At 39.3% G+C, this 14,817-nt stretch overlaps 1 protein-coding gene across 1 annotated transcript; it reads left to right on the top strand.

Moving 5' to 3' along the window:
* The first annotated feature begins 10,160 nt into the window (after positions 1 to 10,160).
* Positions 10,161 to 14,817, top strand: LOC123948554 (oocyte-secreted protein 2-like). The gene is made up of 4 exons (XM_046015769.1): positions 10,161 to 10,236; positions 11,888 to 12,066; positions 13,087 to 13,190; positions 14,637 to 14,817. Exons 1-4 carry the CDS (start codon positions 10,161 to 10,163, stop codon positions 14,815 to 14,817), a joined length of 540 nt encoding a protein of 179 aa, XP_045871725.1.

Below are 14,817 nucleotides of genomic sequence, written 5' to 3'. Positions count from 1 at the left end.
TCAAGGGTTCCTTCAATCCACTGTATCATTCTCTCTGGGCTGGGCTCATAGAGTAGCAGGCTGTGGATTTCATGCAAGGAATTTTGGCTTATGACTGCAGTGAGGGGCCTATAAATGCAATGAGATGGCCTGAAGCTTTTGGAGGAGAGCAGTACCACAATCAGATCTTTGCTAGAGGAAAGAGCTGACACTGGTGTATGTGATGGGATGAATGGGGATAGGCTAAGACTGGAAAAGCAGGCAAGAAGTTATCACAGTGGTCCATGTGGGGAAAAAAAGCTTCCAACTAGGACAGTGACAAGAGTTGTACACGTTAGCCACCATTTTTGGAGTGCATACAATGTGCCAGATATGGAGCATAATCTTATCTAATCCTCACACCACCCTCAGAGCCGTTATTGTTACCATTTTACAGATGAGGAACTCAGAGTTTGGAGTTAAATAACAGCCCAAGATTACAGAACTAGTAAGGGGCACATTCAGCATTCAAACCCCAGACCGATGCTCTTACCCATTCACTGTGCCGTTGCTTCTCAAACTTCAAAATGCATGCCCGTCAGTTGGGGATATTGTTAAAACTTAGACCCTTTTTCCCCCCAAGTTTTAAAAGAGAAGGATTTTCCCACTATATTGAAATATAATTCACAAATAGGAATTGCATATTTAATCTGCTGTAAGGCTCTCATGTCCAAATATAACTTAAGCAATAGACACCTAAAATAAATTCCTATTGATCTTAAAGCACTTAAAATGCAGTGAAAATACTTTGTAGAACGGACTTAGACTTGAGGCTTCTGAAGATGACAGGTGTACTGTTTTGCCTGTCCTTTGTTATATCAATTCATAATCCTGGAGATTCCTATAGCTAAATTTGACAATGCTCACCAACAATTATCCTGTCTTTAGAAGCTGAGGCAATCCATTTTATACACTATATAATTTCTAATGGTTAACTTATTAAGCTTTTACTTTTGAGATGGAACTTCTTAAAGGTTGGTTTTTGCCATGGCTGAGGTCGAAGAGGTTGCTGCCTGCATTCTCCTCAAGGATTTTGATGGATTCCTTTCTCACATTGAGGTCCTTCATCCATTTGGAGTCTATTTTCGTGTGTGGTGTAAGGAAGTGGTCCAATTTCATTTTTCTGCATGTGGCTGTCCAATTTTCCCAGCACCATTTATTGAAGAGGCTGTCTTTTTTCCATTGGACATTCTTTCCTGCTTTGTCGAAGATTAGTTGACCATAGAGTTGAGGGTCGATTTCTGGGCTCTCTATTCTGTTCCACTGATCTATGTGTCTGTTTTTGTGCCAGTACCATGCTGTCTTGATGATGACAGCTTTGTAATAGAGCTTGAAGTCCAGAATTGTGATGCCACCAACTTTGGCTTTCTTTTTCAATATTCCTTTGGCTATTCGAGGTCTTTTCTGGTTCCATATAAATTTGAGGATTATTTGTTCCATTTCTTTGAAAAAAATGGATGGTATTTTGATAGGGATTGCATTAAATGTGTAGATTGCTTTAGGTAGCATAGACATTTTCACAATATTTATTCTTCCAATCCAGGAGCATGGAACATTTTTTCATTTTTTTGTGTCTTCCTCAATTTCTTTCATGAGTACTTTATAATTTTCTGTGTATAGATTCTTAGTCTCTTTGGTTAGGTTTATTCCTAGGTATCTTATAGTTTTGGGTGCAATTGTAAATGGGATTGACTCCTTAATTTCTCTTTCTTCAGTCTTGTTGTTGAAAATGGGCAGAGGACATGAACAGACATTTCTGCAAAGAAGACATCCAGATGGCCAACAGACACATGAAAAAGTGCTCCACGTCACTCGGCATCAGGGAAATACAAATCAAAACCACAATGAAATATCACCTCACACCAGTCAGAATGGCTAAAATTAACAAGTCAGGAAATGACAGATGCTGGAGAGGATGTGGAGAAAGGGGAACCCTCCTCCACTGTTGGTGGGAATGCAAGCTGGTGCAACCACTCTGGAAAACAGCATGGAGGTTCCTCAAAAGGTTGAAAATAGAACTACCCTATGACCCAGCAATTGCACTACTGGGTATTTACCCTAAAGATACAGACGTAGTGATCCGAAGGGGCACGTGTAACCGAATGTTTATAGCAGCAATGTCTACAATAGCCAGACTATGGAAAGAACCTAGATGTCCATCAACAGATGAATGGATCAAGAAGATGTGGTATATATACACAATGGAATACTATGCAGCCATCAAAAGAAATGAAATCTTGCCATTTGGGACGACATGGATGGAACTAGAGCGTATCATGCTTAGTGAAATAAGTCAATCGGAGAAAGACAACTATCGTATGATCTCCCTGATATGAGGACATGGAGAAGCAACATGGGGGGGTAGGAGGATAGGAGAAAAATAAATGAAATAAGATGGGATTGGGAGGGAGACAAAACATAAATGACTCTTAATCTCACAAAACAAACTGGGGGTTGCTGGGGGGAGGTGGGATTGGGAGAGGGGGAGGGGGCTATGGACATTGGGGAGGGTAAGTGCTATCGTGAGTGCTGTGAAGTGTGTAAACCTGGCGATTCACAGACCTGTACCCCTGGGGATAAAAATACATTATATGTTTATTAAAAAAAAAAATTTGGAAGGGGAGGCAAACCATAAGAGACTATGGACTCTGAAAAACAACCTGAGGGTTTTGAAGGGTCAGGGGTGGGAGGTTGGGGGAACAGGTGGTGGGTAATGGGGAGGGAACATTTTGCATGGAGCACTGGGTGTTGTGCAAAAAGAATGAATACTGTTACGCTGAAAAAATAAATAAAATGGGAAAAAAAAAGTTGGTTTTTGCCAAAATAACAGAACCAGGTTGTTATCCCTATCCACAATTCCTTTGTCTCAAGATTTTGCACTAGTTTTAATTGGACAAAAGTGCTCTATGAGCACCTTTTTTCAGCCCTCCCAAAAATGTACCTTCATAATAAGACGCCTTTTGGTAGAGGAAAATTAAATCAGAAAGCAGTGTTTTTCCAAACTTAGACCACGATTCCGTGAGTTTGTCAGAGTCTCCTGGAGCTGGTTCCAAGTACATCTTGTCCCAGTTTAGTGGGTCTGAATCATTGGCTGGGAGGCAGGGACATTGGCTTCTTTACATGAGAATCCAGAGTAAATATAAAATGCAGTATTTTCAATGAAATCATAAGGGATATTTCTGTATCATCCACGAGGATCCCTCAAAGCATCTCGCAAAGCCCTACTTTAACAGTCCAATCAAATGTATCAAATATTAGGTGAGACACAGTCTCAGACACATCCGTGCATTTGGGGAAGACACGACTGCTGTGAGGGGCTATAGTCTAGAGTCACTTCTCACATTCTCCCTCCTGATTTTTTTTCTTACTTAGAATTATAAAAACTACAAGATGGGATCAGGAGGGAGACAAACCATAACACACTCTTAATCTCTCAAAACAAACTGAGGGTTGCTGGGGGTGGGGGATAGGGCTAGGGAGGCTGGGTTATGGACATTGGGGAGGGTATGTGCTAAGGTGAGCGCTGTGAAATGTGTAAGCCTGATGATGCACAGACATGTACCCCTGGGGCTAATAATACATTATATGTTAATAAAAATAATTTAAAGAACAGAATTATAAAAACTTCAGCTATAAGAAGGAAAAGCCAAAACTGTGCTGAGGGTACTTTCTAGGATGCTAGGTCACCACCCACAGCTGAAGAGGCAAGAGATTTACAAACACTTGAAGAGGCTCACCTCCTTGATTTCTTTTTCCTGTGGTACCTTGGTTTGAGATCTGAAGCAAGGAAGGTTTCTGGCATGTCAGGAGGGCTCCTCATGCTTTCTGTGTTGATTTATAATCTTAATTATTGTAAGAGAAACAGGGAATTTTGAGGGTAATAATTTTGAGCAGTGGGGGTGATTTTTTAAAACATATTAATATAGCTGTTGACTTTGGGGATTTGTTTTTTAATAACCTGGTATGAAAATTCATGCAAGGAACTCTCACAAAAATGGAGTTGGGAACTTCAGAAGGGGGGGGGGGCGGTCTCAGGCCCTACCACTCCTTCTCAATTGCAAATCCAAACTTTAATTAGATACTTTAGCTAGTAGGCATTACTGTTCCCAGCAGGGGTCAGAAAGATGTTTCACTTCCCCCAGCAACAGTCCTGCCAGTGAGACAGTCACAACTCAGCCAATGAAAACTCATTATACTTGGAGCTCCCAGGTTGGTCCAAAGGTCTTGTTTTATTTTATTTATTTATTTTTTAAATTTATTTATTTGACAGATCACAAGTAGGCAGAGAGGCAGGCAGAGAGAGGAGGAAGCAGCCTCCCTGCTGAGCAGAGAGCCCAATGTGGGGCTAGATCCCAGGACTCTGGGACCATGACCTGAGCCGAAGGCAGAGGCTTTAACACCCTGAGCCACCCAGGTGCCCCCAAAGGTCTTGTTTTATAGCAGCCTGCCCAACTGCCCCTCCTCATCTATGAAAGAGTGTTCCTCTCCTTTGTTCTCCAGACTTGCCTATAGTTCTGTATTCTTTCTTGTTCTGCTATTCCTGAGTAAACCCATCTTTTGCTGGTAAAATAACCGGCAATTTTAATTTTAAGCTTAACAATGCTGATCAATAACCTGCTATCAGGGACGCCTGGGTGGCTCAGTGGGTTAAGCCATGACTCTGTGCTGTACTCCCCCCAACCTCCGCCCCCTCTGCAGACTCTAAGCCAAAGGTGGGTGACGATCAGGTGAGGGTGAAAAAAGATCTGAAAACAGAGACCAAGACATAGCTTTATTGGGTGAACTTACGTTCAAGGTTCCAGGAGCGGTGGACTGGACAAAGGATCTGCTGCTGGGATCTGTGTAGCAACTTAGCCTAGCAACTCTTCGTAGGCTTTCCCGTCCTCGCACGGCCAGCTTTCCAAGGAGGTCACATCCTGCCATCTGAACACTTCCTTACAAGGGAAATGTTCTGGCTTGGCCATGCGGGGAGTCCCTGACCTTGAATACTAAACATGAATTTCTGCACATTCTGCTTGATTGAGTATAGCGGGAAGACGGGATCTCTACATTCTCAAGATAGTGATTAACAAGGGTATTCAGGATGTGTTTGTACAAACCAGCCTTCCAGCAAGTACCATACCATACAACCTCTGGTTAGTTAATTAATTCCCTATTAATTAATTAATTAATTCCTGTTAATTCCCACTATGTTTCACGAACTTCTTGCTTGCTTGCTCATGTCTTAGGAATTTTGATCCTTTCTTGTTTTCTTGCATTTATAGACAAACCGAGTGTTCTCAAATTTGCAGCAAACCACACATTATAAAATGTTAAATTGTATCAGAATTTTCTGCAAATTTGGGCGCTAGAGCTGTATGGAATAATAGTATTAAAATTCCGATAAAATTTTATTTAGACATTTCCCTCCTATATTCAGGCTAACTAGAGTTCATCTATGAAGGGCAAAAAGAAGATTAAGAAAAATATATAATCTTACAGTATTTTTAACCTTAGACACCCCCTAAACATGTGAGAATGAGCAACAAGAAAACAAAATAAGGGTTACAGTAAATAACATACAGATCCCTTCTAAAAAATTATTAAAATATGGGCTCAAAAAGGGTAAATGCAAGTAAATGTTAGAAGGTCAATATATCAGCCAAATTTATTCTTTGGCCTAAATTTCATATTGGAATATAAAATCTAGAAATAAAATTTGAAATTACCATAAAACATTGGGAAAATGTAGTCTATTCCTAGTAAGAGAATACAGATTGTGTATTAGTTTATTGCTGTCATTGTAACTAATTACCATGAATTTAGCACCTAAGGGTAGCACCCATTTATTATCCAATACTTTGTACGGTTGAAGTGTAGGCACTACGTGGTTCATCTGGGTTCTCTGCTTGGAGTCTCACCAAGTTCAAATCAAGTCGTCTGCAGAGCTGTTTCTTCTGGAGGCTCTTGGAGAGACCTTGTCTGCAGGCTAATCTAGGATTTTGGCAGCATTTGATTTCATGTAGTCATAGGACTAAAGTCTGTTTCCTTTGCTGGCTGTCAGCTGAAGGTCACTAGAGACCTTCCATATTCCTTCTCTTGTGGACCCTTTCAAAGACAATGATGGCAGGCTGAGTTCTTCACAGTCTTCAGATCTTACTGACATCCCCTTCGGAGGTGACCTCTCTTTTGCTTCTAGTCAGAGAAAGTTCTCTGCTTTAAGGATTTACATAGTTAGATGGGGTCACTCAGAAAAATCCAGGTTGAACTCACTACTTTAAAGTCCTTGATCTTAGTTATATCTGTAAAGTCCCTTACAGCAATACCTAGATTAATGTTTGATTGAATCAATTTCAGAAAGCATCTTTAGAATTCTGCCTACGAGAATTCTGCCTAGGACAGATACAAATTAGCTCCAGATGGTAGAAAAACACAGGACTCCCCATTTTGACAATTCACAGGTACCCAGAGTAGATTGAAATATAGCAGACTTGAGACGGCTCTACTAAGAAAGTCCAGCTTGCAAGGGGAATTTTGCATTGGGGAATTTGGATTTGGGGTGAGTTCCCGCCACTCTGATGACAGAGACTCCTTGTGCCTCAATTATTTGTGCAAATTATGTGTTCAACACTTGTTTTGCTTCCAGAATGTTAAATTTTGGTATGTGCTAGGCAGAGGACGGTTATGTGATTGGTCCCTGATAAACACCCTGAATGCTGAATATGTAATGACCTTCCTTGGTAGACAACATTTCGCATGTTGCCACAACTCACTGCAGGAGGAATTAAGCACATCTTGTGTGCCTCCACTTGGAAGCTTGCACCTGGTTTCATTTGGGCTCTGGATCATGCACCTTTCCTTTGCTCTGTATCCTTTTGCTGTACTAAGTCATGGTGTGATATGACTATGCTATGATATGATATGATTATATGCCAAGTCGTCCTAGCAAATCATCAAAACAGGGGATGGTTTTGGAGACCCTGACACAGAGGTAATCTTGTAAACTTTAAAACAAATAAAAATAGAACTTCCAAAGAAATATATAGGAACTTCCACCTTGCTAGAGAAGTTACTGCATAGAAAAAAAGAAACAAATCAATTAAATGGAACTCAGGTTTTACAAAGAAAAAGAAACTATGATAAATAAGAACATAAATTAATATAGAGGAAATTAAAAATCTTTTTATTTGAGGTTTCAATGATTACTTTTTATGTAAAATGTTGGTAGCTGCATCCAAAAGACAGAAAGTCTAAAGAGACAGAGAACTTAGAACTCATCACATATCTATCAGTAAAATGGTGTTGGAATAGGATATATTCGAGCAAGTTTTTCTAAGTGTAAACAAAGGAAAATTCTCACATTTTATAAACAATCTTAAACTCCTAAAAAAAATGTGTCAGATATCTTCTCAATTCCTAGTAACTGGCTACAGTAGCAGATTCCAAAACTGTTGTCCCATATATGAATATAAATATATAGAAAAATATTATTTATGGAACAAATTCATGTGTCTGTTAGCCATTTGTATGTCTTCTTTGGAGACATGTCTGTTCATGTCTTCTGCCCATTTTTTGATATGATTATCTGTTTTTTGAGTGTTGAGTTTGAGGAGTTCTTTGTAGATCTTGGATATCAGCCCTTTGTCTGTACTGTCATTTATGAATATCTTCTCCCATTCCGTGGGTTGCCTCTTGGTTTTGTTGACTGCTTCCTTTGCTGTGCAGAAGCTTTTGGTCTTGATGAAGTCCCAAAAGTTCATTTTTGCTTTTGTTTCCTTTGCCTTTGGAGACATGTCTTGAAAGTTGCCGTGGCAAATATCAAAGAGGTTACTGTCTATGTTCTCCTCCAGGATTTTGATAGATTCAGAAATATATAGTATTGGAACACTATGGTATTGAATCCAGCATCTTTAAAAATTATAATTCAGCATAATAATTTGAGAAGTCCTTTGGGAGGAACAAATGCAGCAAACCTTCAGTTTTTGTCTTTCAGCACTTTGAATAGATCATCCCACTCTCTTCTGGCCTGTAACGTTTCCTTGGGAAACTGTATAAAACCTGAACTCACTGTGCTGAAGTTTGAGGTGAACATATGTACTTTTCTACACTATTTATGTTAGTTGTGTGTGTGTGTGTGTGTTTTGAAAGAGAGAGAGAGAGAGAGAGCATGAGCTGGAGGGGGAGGGAAAGGGGGAGAGAGAAAGAATCTTAGTTCTCAAGAACTGAGCCAGGCTCAATCCCATGACCTGAGCCAAAATTGAGACTAGGATGCTCAACAGACTGAGCCACCCAGGCGCCTCTACTTTGTTTTTATATGTATTTCTTGTACACTATTAACTTTGGCTAGACTGCTTACATTTGTTATCCCTTTTAATATTCACAATAAACATACAAGGGAAATAGTATTATTACCTCCTTTTTACAGAGTGTGAATGTTTAACTTTCCCAAACTTGAATGAACAGAGAGTAGAGAAACTGGTCTATGATTCCAGAGGTTAAGCTTTTCACCAGTGGACTCTGATGCCTTCTGGAACAATACTAGATGCTTGCATTGGAATGATTTAAAATTACTTTTTAAAAAGATTTCATTTATTTATTTGAGAGAGAGAGAAAAAAAAACATAAGCAGGATGAAGGGCAGAGGGAGAAGCAGACTCCACGCTGAGCAGGGAGCCCAAGGCTCCATCCCAGGACCCTGAGATCGTGACCTGAGTAGAAGACAGATACTTAACCAACTGAGCCACCCAGGCAGCCCTGGAATGATTTAAAAGATAAATGTAAAGCTAATGAATTTTGGATCATAGAAATGTTAACATCAGGAGAAAGTAAAAAAAAAAAAAAAAAGAAAATGAAAGACCAAAAAACAACATGTGGACTAGTCTCTGTCTTTCTTCACACTCTTCCTCTTTGTAGTTGGTGTCTGGGTTCTCCCCGCTTTCCAGACACAGACAGAACACCGCGTGGGTCTCAGCTTGAGGGATTTCCATGTCCCTGAAAGAAGGGGACGTTGGAAACAAAAGTCCTTTTCATGACACATAAAGAAGCCCTGTGCATGTACTTGTTTGATAGAAGATTGAGAATATAATTCAGTTGTCATAAAAACCAATAATAGGCCTTCATTTCAGGTGCTTAGAATTTTATTTATTGTGAGCCTCGATCTCCAAGTTCACTTAAGATTACAAAGTCACATTCTTGTCACAACTGACATTTTTAGAAAATACAATAAAAACGCTTAGCTGGAACTTTTATTCCAACTGAGTACTGGAATGAATATATCTATTATATACATAAATAATCATATACATGTGCATACACACATACAAATGTGTATATATTTATATACATATGCAAATAATTATATATACATATGCATATATATTTATGTGTGTATGTATACATACACATCTATATCTATAGATATAGATATAAAATAATATATTTTACACGCTTGTATGTATACATACACACAAGCATGTAAAATATATTATTTTATATCTATATCTATACATATATATATTTCTCTCTTCTGAGAAATCTTCCCTTGTTCTCTTATAAGCAAATACTTTTAAGGTTTGGCCTCACTAAAGTAACTAAAACTTTAATTTATGGAAGAATCAACAAAGATGGATTTGTGGATTTAGTTGATGCCAAGAAATCTAGTTTTCTTTAGGTCCTTGTCTCCTCCTGGGGATGTTTATTTCTGGGCAAGTCACTTGGGTATCTCTGCTGCTGATTTCTTCCAGCCGAACCCGGGGAACAAAAGAAAGAAACATCTTTTGATTTCACATATATATGATTTAGGCTATTCTGCTTATTAGAAGGACACCTGAAAAAAAAAAAATCATCTAGCGGAAACAGGTTCCTACAATTTAGCATTTATTGGAAGTGTTGTGAGCCATGCCAGCATCCCAGGCCATCTCAACAGGCCTCAGGCAGACACCCTCATCAAACAGCACTTTTTGCCTGATATGCTTCCTGGCGATTCAGTGTTTGGGGAGTCTGGAGAATTGCAGATTTTAGGTGGTTGACACTGTAAGAGTGCCCCATGGGCTCTCCAGATCAGTAGGAAAATGAAGGCAGCTGAGAGTGGGATGCCATATATATTCACTTAAGGCCGGCCCCTCTTCCTGTTTCCTGAGAAGTGCTGGCTGGGGGTCTGCTCAGATGAAGTTCTCTGTGGCTTTAGGGGTCTGGACGCTCCTTGCTGCCTTGATTTGGCCCTGCGCCGAGAGTATCTGTGGTAAATGGCCAGCTCTGGAGAGCACTTCCTTGGAAGGGTTATGATCACTTTCCCCACAGGGACCTTTCTCTCAAAGAGATCAGATCTTACAATTAGATAGAAGAGAAATACTTTTGGGCCAAGAAGACTGGAGTCTATATACTGAGGCCATCTGCAGTGGAACGGGGGGAGCAGAGCACTGGGACCATCTGTAGTGGGGGACTCAAGGCATTGGGACTATCTGGGGTTGGGGGAAGCAGGGCATCAGGGCCATCTGGGGTCAGGATAGGAGGGCATTGGTACCTGGCTGTGATCCATGATCCTGGGGTTCAAGGAAGATTCTGTTTCACCCAATTTGTGTAGCAGCTATCCATGCTCCCCAGGCTTTCCCTCAAATAATTTCTCAGTCACTTGAGACATGACCTCATGATGTCAGACTGAAATGACCCTAATATAGTATGAAAAAAAAAATGAAGCCGGAGGCCCAGCCTTCCTGTATGTCCATGTCTACTTACCTTTCAAATCCATCTTTAATCAACTGTTGGAACTCTTTTCTTCCTTTGGGAAGGATCTTCCTGATAATCTTATCTAGGTGATGCTAGGATAATATTTCAAACACATGGAGCCATTTGGAGCTTACTATAACTGATGTAGATCACCTGCCTTCTCCAATGCTACTTTTTCCCTCAAAACATCTCCTTGAATTTTCTTACTTTCTTGATGATTTATCTGTAAAGACCAAGAACTTACAGGCTTAAATAATGTTGGAATCTCTTGCTTGTGACATAGGAATGTTTTTTCATGCCGGGAAGATTTAGATTCTAAAAGCGTTTAAGAATATCCTGGATGTGTTCCAAGGTCTCTATTACTCTTTTAGGAGCTTTCCTAGTCAAGGTTTGAACCTCTAGCTACTCTTTTCTTTGTGAATTCTGGCTTTTTATTATTAATTCGTAATGGACATGTAAGTGAGCACCAATCCTACAGGAACGGAGATATTAGACAATTAGTCCCTCTGACACATGAATGGCTTACTCAGTGTCATGTTAGAAACTGTGGTTAATGTCCATCTGGCATACTTGGTCAGAATCCAGCACAATTTTACTTCCACAGGATACATGAATCCATTAGAAATAGGGATTATTCTTAAAGGACTGATTTTCTCTCTTCAGTGGACTTTCTCTCTTCAGAGCCTTTTCTCTATGGCTCTGATTGTCTCTGGTTCTGGTTGCTCCAGATATGGATCGTACTCTCCCACTCTTTTTCTTTTTCTTCTTCCTCTCCAAAAAGCATTCCTGGGAATATGTCCCTTCTATTCGAATGCATTGCATTTTACTTCTGTCCCTATGTTTAGCCCTAGGTAGACCATCCTCTTTGGAATCTAATTTTTTTTAAGAGGAGGCAGGGGGCTAGAAGATTGTCATTTTCTTATTCTTATGTGTCGATTTTCTTCCCTGTGAAATAACTGAAGTCTAGTTAGTTGAGGATATAATGATGCAGATATTTTGGAAACTAATGGTGATGTGAAACTTTTATATGTTGTTCTTTAAGCCTTGATTATGTCAGAGAAAGAAATACCTTTTAGTTAATCACAGACGGCGTAGCTGAATATTCTTTGAATTCTTCCCTGAGATAAATATGTATCTGATATTTTCTCTTATGATTCTTTCCGCAGTGAAAGTAAGTTGTTCTATGGACTGGTTGATGATCTCGGTTAGCCCGTGTGGGTACAGCAGCAATCTGTATATATTTGCTGATGAATTATATCTGGGATCAGGTTGCCCTGTGACTCGGATACAAACATATGCATATGATTTTATATACCCTGTATATGACTGTGGGATCAGGATAAAGGTGAGACTCGTGATTATTTATAAAAATAACTTCTAAATAGTTTTTTAGATCTTTATACCTGGCACTAAAATTATTGTCTTTCTTGTTTTGTTTTAAGAGCAAATTTTGCTTCTAGTTATCATAATTTATGGGTGACAAAAACACAGTTCCTTACTTATCATTCACTGGACCTTGGGACGTCTGTGTGCATAGGACCTGAGAACACGCAATTCCAGACTGGTTAGGAAACCAATTTTAAGTTGTTCCTAGGCTATGCTTGTATTTTACTAAAGCTTAGCAGACAATTTTAAATTCCTTTTGATGCTCCTAATGGGAAAGGTCACAGTTCCTGGAAAGGTATATCCTATTCATTGGATCATTTGAGTTGCCTGTGCTTTGAGGATGTGTCTATACAGCAAGTAGATTTTCACTGGGATAAAGTCTCTCACGTATTCTTCTAGGCATAAATCTTCAACTGTATTATTATCCTGGAATATTATCTTTTCACAGATTCTCATACTCGAACAGGTTATATTCATACTACAAAGATATTTTGTCCAGTGACTAACTGTAATAGTCACCTACAAATAAGGTGTTGGCTCTATTAGAAATGAGAGAATGGAAGGAAGCTCTAGAAGACACTTTTACAATGTGTCCAGGGTGTAAAGCTGGTTAATGGTAGTATAGACACCAAACCAGGATGATTACCCTTCAAAGCTTATACTTTAAACCACTCTGTTATTCGACCTCCAAATCCTCCTTTTTGAGAGAACTGTTGGAAATCTTTCCATTAATGAGTCATAAAGATGGCTTTCATTGGCAGTTTAGGTTTGCTTCCATGTACTATTAAGATTTTTTTCCCCCAGGCACTTTAAATACGCTCTTACAGATAATACTCCTCTTTTGTCCCAGTGGGTTGTCAGACCATGGTGACCGTAGCCAACTTTGAGATCGTAAATGTTTTCTACCTCCTACTCAAGACGTGTGTATGCCTCCCCTGTTACTAGAAGTACCTTCTATTTAACCTTTGTGCTCTCCTAGGTTGTTTCAGAGGATACTCTCCTTTTCCAAACTGAGATATACTTTAACCCTCGGAATCTACATTGTGACCCTCAGAAGATCCCTTTGGAGTGTTCTGCCTCTAGGTGAGTCCAATAGACCAGCCTCCTTTGAGATGTATCTGCTTCCCATTTACTTAAGATACTTCTGCAGAAGCATGAACTTTAGACTTGATTCACCCATAACCATATGTCCAAATGTGAAAGTAGCCTCTCTAAAAATACTTAATACTTTTATTTTTTTATATACATTCTAGTATAATGAGGTTATTTTGTAATAACTGAACCGCAAAGAAGACTCATTACTCAGTCGCCTTAATAAACGGAAGAATCAAGCCTGATACTATATTTCGGTGTCTCCTCCTTCCTAATACTTTAATATATCTCATGGTTTAATTCCATGTTAATAGAAGGGAACATAAGTTCTTCATTTTAATACTAACTCATGGAATACATGAAAGGAAAGGTTTATCAACCTAATCATTAAATGCATTGTGCTTGCAGGTCTGTGGAACTGAGACATTGAATCCCAAAGGGACCCCACATGAACTTTGAGACCAAGTAAAATGGTGTATAATGAAACACTTTAATATTTACATTGAACGTCACAAGTTACAAATCTTGTCACTGTAGTATTTACATTGAGTGTTATCAGTTACAAATCTTGGAAAAAATTTTATCCTTGTTTAATATGTGAAAATAGTTGACATAAAAAATAAGGTAGAACTCAGAGCAAATGTGCAGTATCTTTTGCAGGGGAGAATCTTTTTAAGTAGACTCCATACCCAATGTGGAGCCCAGTGCAGGGCTTGAACTCACAACCCTGAGATCAAGACCCGAGATAAAATCAATAGTCGGACGCTGAAAAGACTGAGCCACCAGCTGAAAGGCTGAGGAACTTAGTGACACTCTGGGAAGTAGCTGACACTAACATTTGATTCTGTAGAGAAATACACATGCACACACACTTTTTCATTCCTATATATCAGCCAGTGCTTACAGTAATATGAAATGTTCTGAAATAATGCTCTGGAGCTATTGGTTCTCCATAGGCTAGCTGATCAGTAATGATAACACCAGCATTTCTGCTTCAATAGTGATTTTTGTGTTGTTTGCAGCTCATCTTCCTTAGGAAAAAGTGAAACTAGGCCAAAAAGGATATACAGTTAGCTTACTGGTGTTACAGCATACGTTTTTACTGCTACACACACACACATACACACACACACCCTGTGCCACCACTACACTGGGTCAGATTAAGCTCTGACAGCTTTTACTTACTATTCTTAGGATCCACTTGCCTGAATCCATTTTCCTGGCCCTTTGGTTCTTGACTAAAACAAGAATTTCAAATCATCTGTTCTCCAGAGGATCTGGGCACTGTGCCACATCCTTAAATCACTATACTGAAAATGGCCACAGGGGTAAAAATAACTTAGTCACTTGGACTCAAGTATAGACTCAGGGAGACCAGGTGCCAAGTATGCCAACAATATCTGCTCCTGTTTTTTGTTTTTTGTTTGTTTGTTTTAGGAAATCAGTGTGGCTTACACCAGTTTCTACAGAAAATGAAATAAAATTAGACCCCAGTCCCTTTATTGCTGACTTTGAGACAACACCAGAAGAACTAGGCTTACTAAGTTCTGATGGAGGAATGGAGCCTTGGAATTGGCGTCATGAATTTTGTTGGGAAAACTATGTCTTTTTGTATTAA

The sequence above is a fragment of the Meles meles genome, chromosome 8 (assembly GCF_922984935.1).
Source record: "Meles meles chromosome 8, mMelMel3.1 paternal haplotype, whole genome shotgun sequence".
NCBI lineage: Eukaryota > Metazoa > Chordata > Mammalia > Carnivora > Mustelidae > Meles > Meles meles.
This window is presented reverse-complemented; position numbering and strand designations above follow the sequence as displayed.

Coding starts and splice junctions, on each gene's coding strand:
- LOC123948554 (XM_046015769.1), top strand. CDS start 10,161: ATGAAGTTCTCTGTGGCTTTAGGGGTCTGGACGCTCCTTGCTGCCTTG. Junction 10,237..11,887: donor CTGCGCCGAGAGTATCTGTG/GTAAATGGCCAG, acceptor TTCTTTCCGCAG/TGAAAGTAAGTTGTTCTATG. Junction 13,191..14,636: donor TTGGAGTGTTCTGCCTCTAG/GTGAGTCCAATA, acceptor TGTTTGTTTTAG/GAAATCAGTGTGGCTTACAC.